This window comes from Oratosquilla oratoria, chromosome 9, assembly GCF_046742065.1.
Source record: "Oratosquilla oratoria isolate Oo_2021 chromosome 9, ASM4674206v1, whole genome shotgun sequence".
Classification (NCBI taxonomy): Eukaryota; Metazoa; Arthropoda; class Malacostraca; order Stomatopoda; family Squillidae; genus Oratosquilla; species Oratosquilla oratoria.
Window position 1 is genome coordinate 20,924,206 of NC_134785.1, and position 10,000 is coordinate 20,934,205.

The window sequence follows — 10,000 nt, forward strand, 5'->3', positions numbered from 1 at the left end:
ACCTTCCCAAAATTCTTTACTAATTGCCTTGATAATCCATCTGAGTCTGCCATAAGAGTAGTGTCGTCAACAAACAACAAATGGCATACCATTTTTCTCCATTTTCTCTAACCAGCTCCGGTGTCTGACCATTACACTCCCATTCACCTCCTGGACCACCCCATTCATGAACACATTGAACAGTCATGGAGACATGACACATTACTGACGTAGTCCCACATTAACTTCAAACCTCTCTCTCCATTGTAACATAAGCTCTTGACTTCCCTAAACAGCTTTTCCACTGTCCCATATGCCTGGAATACCTACCACGGTGCCTTTCTGTCTACCCTGTCATATTTTTTTCCAAATCTATAAAGGTATAAAAAAAAAAAAAAAAAAAAAAATCTTACTTTTTGCTAAAGCTTTTCACATATCTGATTTAGGCATCCTCCACTTTTCCTAAACCTACACTGCTCATCACCAATTACTCTCTCTATTACTCTCATAATCCTCTTATTCAAAATCCTCCCATAAGCCTTCCCAACTGTACTCAACAAACTGATCCCTCTAATACTACTATAATTACGCTTGTCTCCTTTTCCCTTGTACACTCATTAAACAACCTTACCAGCCCTCCACTATTACTGTACCTACTTTCTTTAGACACTCCGCAAGTCACCCAACCCAGGTGCCTCACCTACTCTCATCATTTTCAAAACTACTTGCCCCTCATATTTTCTTATTTCCCCTCTATCATTTCTCTTCCATCACCGTCATTTTCTTAGCGCCTCTCACTGCTACCATTAATCCCTCCCTATCCTTCACACTCAACAGCTCTCTAAAACAATATGTCCTTCTTCCCCTTACCACCTATTACATTAATATCTGTCCATCTGCGCCTGTTACTTTTCCTCTATACCTGACTTACCTCCACTTCCTCTCTTCACTTCCATCCAAAACATCTTTACATTACTTTCAAAACTTTCTATCATATCTCATATTAAATAGGGGTATTTAACATCTGCTCTCCTCTTTGCCTCCTTTATCTTATGTTTTGCTTCTCCTCTTATTTCTTTGTACCTCTTATATGTTTCTTTTATCATAGTTTGCAACCAATCACTGAATGTTTGTTTCTCATACATCCTTCTTCATTTCATCATCCCACCACTCACTACCCTTCCTTCTATTTCCTCTCATCTTTCTTGTTCCACATATCATTTGTGTACGACTTGTCCTTCCCTCCTTGAAACACTTCCATTCCTCTTCCACTCCTATCTTCTACTCTATACTTCACCACCTCCCACACTTTTCTCAGCTTCTCCTTGTACTCCTCTTTTTTCCTCTTATTTAATTTTTTTACCCTATGCACCTCTCTACTCTCCTCCCTTTTCATCTTTCTCTTCCTATCCTCCACTCAACTTACCTTCCACCAAAAAATGATCTGATATTACCCCGCTCTCTCCCCTAAGAACATGGACGTCCAAAATTCTTTCTACTTTTTTGGATACCACTACTTAGTCAATTAATACCTTATTAAACACCCTTTCCTCCACCACTTTTTCTCATATGTACTTATGCTTGACTTTTTCTTAAACACTGTGTCAGCCATCATCAACTCTCTTTCTAAATTCATCTTCTCTGTCAACTTCCCATTGTAATTTTTATCTGGTACTCCAAACTTCCAAACCACGCCATCTATTGTTTTATCCCTTACTCTAGCATTGAGATCTCCCAACTCTCTAAGCACTCATTTAAATCTATCCAAAAAGCCTCCCTTTCCTCTACACTCTTCTCACTACCAGGCCCACATCTCCCTTATCAGTTTTACCTTCATTCACGTTACCTTTAAACAAATTTCCTTCTCCTCCACCACACGCTTTTATATATTATCAGTTTCTAGTAGAGCCACTCATTCCCTCCCTCGTCCTGTTCTCACTTCTGACACCCCCTACTACACTACAAACCTCAAAACCACCCCTCCCTTTCAAGTTAGTTTCACTTAATGCCAACATATCCATCTTTTTTCTCACAAACATACTGCCTTTTATTTTTTGCTCTTTTACCCCTTAGGGTTCTGGTTGGAAAACTCCTCCCAGACCCTCAGTGGCTGTATTTTCTATCAATCCTATCTCAGGGAACAGGGGCAAAAATGGAAATATATACACAAAGAAGTGGCACAAGGCAGTATTAAGAGGGAGACAGCATAACGAAGGGACAATCGCAGTACAATAAAGTAAAAAAAATTCTTTATGAGTAGAGATTCCCTCTAACATAGACAAAATGGTGCGCGACTCTGGCCACATATAGTCTCCCAAAATATCGGCTGCATGCTGTTGAGCAGTTTTTACTGCATAATAACATGCAGCCAAAACTCCAGACGGGGAAAATATAAAATAACGTTAGTTTATATAAACTTACCTATTGTCCCACTGAATCTCTAAACCATAGCACCCTTTTCAGTTTACCTCCAAAAACTCTGCCTCTTCTTTTCTTCCTCTCTTTCTTCTCTGCTTTTATTCAATCGTTTCTTCCACTCATTTCAACCCTGTACAATTTTTTTTTGCTTCACATTCATTTTCCTCCTTTTCACGTATTTGTTGAATCTGTCTTCATTTTTCTCCTGGTCCTCTCCTTCCTATCAACCTTGGATTGCACAACTTTCTTTGGAATATCTCTTATTTCACTCTCTCCTCTTGGTCAACTTATTTTGGTAATGCTTCATCAAAGATATCTCCTACACTTTTCTTATTTTTACATTTATGCGAATAAAGTACTTATGTATTCAAGTTATGAAAATTTCAACAATGTTACGTGTGACCAATAATATTTCCTAGCCATACCATACTGTTAAGCCAGAGCTTTAACAGAAATGAGTCAAAAGTCCGTTTGATATCCAGCTATTAATTTGCGTTCTAAGATGATTTCATTAAAGGTGAGGGACCAAACATAACTAGATGGTATCCGGAAACAATGTTGAAATTGGGTTTTGGCAAGTAATATTGTGCGTAAAACAGACAAATTGTTAAACTGGAAGAAAGATAGCTTCAGGGGTGGAAAGCATGGCCAGTCCAGGTAGAGGACTGAGTGATGAAAAATAAAGATTATGATAGAAAAATAGTGTAAGTGGCTGACATTTCCAGGAATATGAAGAGGATGGGAGCTTCCACTGAAACATCGAGCTTACAATTTTCTGTTTGAGTAAGGTGTGATGCACTGTCGCAAGTAATTATTATATAAACTCGCAGGACAGAGTCGGCCCAATGGCCATGTACTATAAAACTATGGGAGGGCGAATCTCTACTTTTGTATATATAGATCTAATACTATTTATAAGAGATGTGGGATTACAGCCTATCCCCTAAAACCCACCAATTCTTTTCCGTAGGCGGCCGGTGTGCCGCATATGAGGCACAAGCATGTCAAGTCAGGCCCGGGATGAACCTCCAGTGGGGTCAGAACATCTTTGTAACCTAGAAATTGAAAAACAGATATCTGCTGTACCCCACCCTCGTGCTCCTCCCCTCCTTCTCCATCTCTGGGTTTTTAGTCGACTTACAATAAGATCGATGATATAGGGTGACACCATGCTACCACTACGAGCCAAGATATTACTAATCCCGACGGTCAGAGTTCGATTTTTGGTTGTGCTAAGTTCGGAAGAGAGCAGGTAAACCACCATGAAGGAGGATGTAATGGCGAACTTGCCGGTGAGAGATAACGTTGTTGCCCAAGCTGGGTATTCTGAAATGACAAAAGTGTGATGTGAAAAAAACTTACCAGAAATCATTGCTCTCTCCCTCCTGCGTGTTTTCCATTATATCTATTCCCGTTATTCCTCCCATTTATTCTTTTCCCAACTATTACTTCCCCCAGCAAAAGGACTAAGCGTCCATCTCCATTTTCACGCAGCAGAGAAAGAGATGGAACAAAGCACCCTTTGTTTTGGATTTGAGTTGGCACCACGGTTCCAACATTCTTGGCATCATCCTAACGACACGTTCAATATCATACAATACACACCGTACATGGGTCATACACCAGGAGGAATTACAATATGTATTTCTATAAATTCTTACATAACTAGAGCACCGTAAATCTCACAAGAATAAACGTATCTCTAGATACATTTTATCTAAAACACTTTAATATCAGACCGTGAATTCGCGTCTGTATGTAAACAATAGCTAGGCACTGCTCCTGGTCCGAGAGCATCGCAAAAATAGAGAATGTAATTAGCACCAGGGGGTGACTATGGTAACACCCTCCCCCTTCAAGACATGAGGCGATCCTTGGATTGGCTCATGTTGGAGAAGGAAGACGGGACAGAGTATCCGCCAGGATATTATTCGCTCCCTTGACATGCCGGATAATTAGATCATAATCTTGGAGCATCAAACGCCATCGAATCAACCGTTGGTTATCATTCTTCATCTTATGTAAAAATACCAGGGGGTTATGATCAGTAAACACCGAAACAGGATATCCGGACCCTCTCAAGTATATGTCAAAATGACTCAAACTAAGGATCAAGGCTAAAGTCTCCTCAACTGTACTGTAATTTCTCTGATAAGGGAGGAATTTCTTTGAAAAGTAGCATATCGGGTGGTCGATATCCTCTTTCTCCTGAACTAAAATTCCCCCTACACCAACGTTGCTCGCATCCACATACAATTTGAACGGTCTCTCAAAATCAGGATTGACAAGTATAGGGTCACTCATTAACATCCTTTTTATAGTTGTGAAAGCCTCCTCACAATGTGTATCCCCCACAAACTTGGTACCCTTTGACAACAGCCTAGTCAATGGTAAAGCTACTGTGGAAAAATTCCTACAGAACCTCCTATAGTAACCGCTCATGCCTAAGAATCGTAACAACTCTCTACGGTTCTTAGGAGCGGGACAGTCGTTGATACTCTTCACCTTGGCATCAACGGGTTGTATTTCACCTTGGCCTACCATATATCCTAAGTATTAAACCTTTGCCTTTGCAAAATCACTCTTAACTAAGTTCACTGTCAAGTTGGCATCATTCAGTCTCTGGAAGACATTTGAAATTTGCTCTACATGGTCTTCCCAAGTTTCAGAATATATGATGATATCGTCGATATAGACTGCACACCCAGTCACTCCTGCCAACACCTTGTTAATCAATCTTTGGAACGTGCTCCCACTGTTTCTCATCCCAAATGGCATCACCCGGTACTGATACAAGCCATCCATTGTCACGAAGGCAGAGATTTCTCTGGCCCTCTCCGTCAAACCTATTTGCCAGTACCCTTTCAACATATCTAGCTTACTGACAAACTTAGCCTTTCCCACACAGTCGATACAGTCATCCAACCTTGGTATCGGGTAAGAATCACTCTTAGTCACTTGGTTCACTTTCCGAAAGTCTGTACAGAACCTGTACGAATCACTACCTGCCTTCTGCACTAACACACACGGGGAACTCCACGCACTGTTACTTTCCTCAATTAATCCATTTTCCAACATATACTGGACTTCCTTTTTCATAATTTCCCTTTTCTTTGGATTCACTCGGTATGGGTGTTGCTTTATCGGCCTGGCATCACCTACATCGACATCATGTTCCACCACAGTACATGTTCTCGGAGTATCCGAAAATAAGGTTCCACACTTATGTATCTCATGGATGATATCATCTCTCCTTTCACTGCTCAGATGATTCAGCTGAGCTCCTAGGTTCTCTAACACCATCGAGTTCTCCAAGTTCTTCTCCTCGCACCTGCTGAATTTCTCCTCCTCTCCATCATCCATTTCTTGTTCTGCATTCACCACGCCGCAACTCAACTCAGTCATCTCCTCAGGTACTTCCGTCTTCTCCTCTTCCCTTCCATGATATGGTTTGATCATGTTCACATGGCACAACTGGTTCTTCTTCTGCCTACCAGGAGTGTTGACTATGTAGTTCAGCTCTCCTACCTTCGTCTCAACTGTCCATGGACCACAATATCTTGCCTTCAAGGGATCCCCTTGGATAGGTAATAACACCAAAACTCTGTCACCTGGTTTTAATTCTCTCACTCTCGCCTTCTTGTCATACCACTTCTTCATCTCCTGTTGTGCATTCTTCAGATTCTCTGCGACAAGTTCCCTCGCCTTCATCAATCTACTCTTGAATTCTGATACATACGTTAACAAATGTGGCTCATCGCTCTTGCCGAGCCACTTCTCTTTCATCATGCTCAAAGGACCTCTCACATCATGGCCGTACACTAGTTCGAATGGACTGAATCCAGTCGATTCCTGTACTGCATCTCTGACCTCAAATAAAGCTAGTGGGACTCCCTCATCCCAATCTATACCAAGATCCTCACAGTATACTCTCAGAATGTTCTTAAGAGTTTGGTGAAATCTCTCCAAGCTACCTTGTGATTGTGGATGGTATGCACTTGCCAACTTCTGTTCAATATGCAAGCCCTTCAATATCTTCCTGAACATGCTGGAAGTGAAGTTACTTCCTCTGTCGGATTGTATCACCTCTGGGAGTCCTACCCAAGAGAAATATTTCACCAACTCTCTCACTATACTCTTGGCATGAATGCTCCTTAGTGGAATAGCTTCTGGGAATCTCGTGGCTACACACATTATTGTCAGTAAATAGGAGTTTCCTCTCCTAGTTCTCGGTAAAGGTCCAACGCAATCTATTATTATTTTGCTGAACGGCTTGCAAAATGCTGGTATGGGCTGCAATGGTGCTCGTGGGATTACTTGATTCGGTTTACCCACTCTCTGGCACACGTCGCAAGTCCTACAGAACTCCGCAACATCTCTCTTCAGACTTGGCCAATAGAAATGAGTCAAGAGTTTCCCTGCTGTTTTCCTCACTCCTAGATGTCCTGCCAAACTAGACTCATGAGACAAGGCTATCAATGTATGCCTATACTTATTCGGTACCACTATCTGCCTTTTCATTTCCCAATGTTCTGTTGCGGGTACACTCGCAGGTCTCCACTTCCTCATCAATACATGGTCGTGAAGATAGAATCCAGTAGAACTATCATCAGACACGCCATTTCTATTTGCTTCTCCAAAGCATTCCTTCAAAGTAGGATCATTGCGCTGGGCCTCGATAAGTTCCTTCCTGCCAACATTGAAATCAGGGGATATCTCTAATTTCATCTCCACACTTTCATCTTTCACAGGCTTATGTTCCCTTTCCTCATCGAATATATCACCTAAACCCATATCCTCATCGTTAGTTTCCTTATTCCTCATCATGGCTCTGGTCACTACACCAGCTGGGTAAATTCTTTGGATACTTCCATCATCCGCACTCTCCTCACTTGCATTTACTTCACCTCCGCTCAGAGATTTTCTACTCCCTGCAACTGGAGTTCCTTCTCCATTTCCACAGTCACTTTGGACCTTCTTCCGAATTCCAATATCTAAGACATCTCCTTCACCTTGCACGTCGACATTCCCATCCTTCACATTTCCGAGGGGTTTAGCAATCATTATTGGCTCTGGGACCACCTTATCTCCGGCTAAATCATTGCCCAAAAGTATATCCACGCCATTTATAGGAAGTTCTTCACGGACTCCTACTTTCACCTTGCCACTAACATATCCTGTGTCTATTTCTACATAATGCAATGGAGTATTCGTTCCTACAACCACACCTCTTATTCTAGCCTCTTCACTAGTATATGAACTTTCGGTCCAATCCAATGTCTCTCGGAGGACTAGACTCAGGTTCGCCCCTTTATCCCTTAGGATTTTTATTTGCTTCTTTGATCCTCCAGGTAATGATATCGTTCCTTCTGTTATGAACGGTTGGAAACTATCCACAATTTTCTCCTTCCCCTTAGGTTCTACATCCAAGCTCACTTGTGGTTTCCTCCATGCCACAGTCAATCCAGCAGATTTGGGCACTTTCCTACACTGATACTGCACATGACCACTCTCTCCACATCCGTAACATTTCACATGTGACCTTTCCTGCCTGTTCACATAACCGTTAAAATTCTGCTGCCTCATAGGGTTATACTGGGGTGGGTTCCTAGGTTTACTTCTCTCTTGATACTGCGGAACATAATGGGATTGTGATCTCTGGGGGTTGTAATGGTCCTGCCTATAATCAAAGTGGCCTACTCTTTGGTCATTCCTTCCATAAGCATGTCCCACATTCCTTATTCCAACTGGCTTGTGGCTCATTTGCCCTGTACACATCTTCCGCATAACAGTCAATTCATCCGCTAACTGTGCTGCATCCGTTATATTCTTAATCCGACTCCTACAAATTTCATATCTGATATCGGGGTGCGCCATCTCTGTAAAGTGTTCCAACAACATCAACTGTTTCAGGTCCTCAAAGTCTTCTACTCTCTCCGATTTGCACCACCGTTCGAATCGCATGGTACTCTCCCTGGCCAACTCGCCATATGTCTGTCCATCTGTCTTCTTCATATTTCTGAGTTTCCTCCTATATACTTCAGGTGTCATCTCTCTTGTCTTGAGCACAGCCTCCTTCACTCTGTGGTATCGGACTGAATCATGTATTGATAAACATGCAAAGGCCTCCCTCGCTTTTCCCGTGAATCTCGCTTGAACCAACATCGCCCAATCCGCTCTCTCCCATTTTCTGATGGTGGCCAGTTTTTCGAACTGGATAAAGAAGTCTTCTGCCTCTCCTTCTATAAATTCGGGTAACTGACTGACCCTATCATCTCCTCCGCCTCCTGCGTTTCTTCCTCCTTGCGCACCCAAGACTTCTATCTCTTTTAATCTTATTTTGTTTTCCATCTCCTTTAGTTTTAATTCCTTATCTGCTCGGATTTTCTCTATCTCAACTTGCACTCGCCAGTCACATTTATCCGACTCTACATTGCCACTTAACTGCCCTTCTTCTTTCTCTGACTCATTCCCACTAATTCCGCCAAGAACTTTCTTCCTGACCAAGGCTGTCATGATTTGTTTCTGTAAACCACCCTTGAGAGTGTCTGACACAGTAATGTCATATAACTCCGCTAACTTGTGCAAGTCGTCTACCTTAAGCTGGTACAAATTATGCATATCGGGATTTTTCACAAATTCGTGCACGGCTTTACTCATAACTATTTCATCTATTTCCACATTCTGTTCATGCACTTCCACTTCATCACTGTGGTCACTACCCATTTCTACTTGGTTGCTGTACGTAGCCATTGTATACAGTATATTTCACTTTATATTTCACACTTTCACTCGAATAAATTTTTCAACGTACCTCTGTCCTTGGGAGTTTACTCTGGGGGTTCCTACATGTGTAATTCTTACTTGCAACTGTCTCTGACTGGTTGTGGCTTCCTTGTCTGGTTCTGGATCCTGGATGGACGGGCCCCCAACTGTCACGTGACCACCTCTAACCTTAAAGCAATTAGTTAGTAAATAAAGGATCTAGGAGGACAACAACAGATCTTGCCTCATCCCTTAAAGGTGGAGTGACAATAAACGGATATCTATTTCATTTCCTTCTTCACACTTCCTTCTGTAAATATATCTTATCCCCTTTCAGTTAGGAAAAATCATCATCCCACATTAATTATCATAATAAATGGAGGATACAAAAAGATAGTGGGTGATTTTCTCTATACCTATATTGAATAAGCCTAACAGTACAGACTAAATGTACACATTTATCATTGCATCTCAGATCAAGTCCATTCTTATCATATGAGGTAATTATTCAAAGTTTCTACTGCTACTCAGTTGAGCTATTGCTTCCACATCAACATAGTCATCATATTACATTCCATGCAATTAAAACACCAATTCCTATTATCATCACGGTTCTACAAACAAGCACAAATTATACAATCTCTATCTAACCACTTCAACAAGTTCTGCTCCTATAAACACATGAAAATTGGATCCTTGCTAATCATCTCAAATAACATACATCCTACCAAGATATGCAGTCATAACTTACCAGAAATCATTGCTCTCTCCCTCCTGCGTGTTTTCCATTATATCTATTCCCGTTATTCCTCCCATTTATTCTTTTCCCAACTATTAC

At 41.5% G+C, this 10,000-nt stretch overlaps 1 protein-coding gene across 1 annotated transcript in view; it reads right to left on the reverse strand.

Moving 5' to 3' along the window:
• LOC143028002 (organic anion transporter 3-like) overlaps window positions 1-4,941 on the reverse strand; it is an 8,923-nt gene extending 3,982 nt beyond the window's left edge. The window contains exons 1-2 of the mRNA XM_076189644.1: window positions 4,866-4,941; window positions 3,539-3,723 (exon numbers count right to left, since the gene is read on the reverse strand). Coding sequence (XP_076045759.1) covers window positions 3,539-3,723; window positions 4,866-4,941 — 261 coding nt within the window. The remainder of the gene's footprint in view (window positions 1-3,538; window positions 3,724-4,865) is intronic.
• Window positions 4,942-10,000: the final 5,059 nt, after the last annotated feature.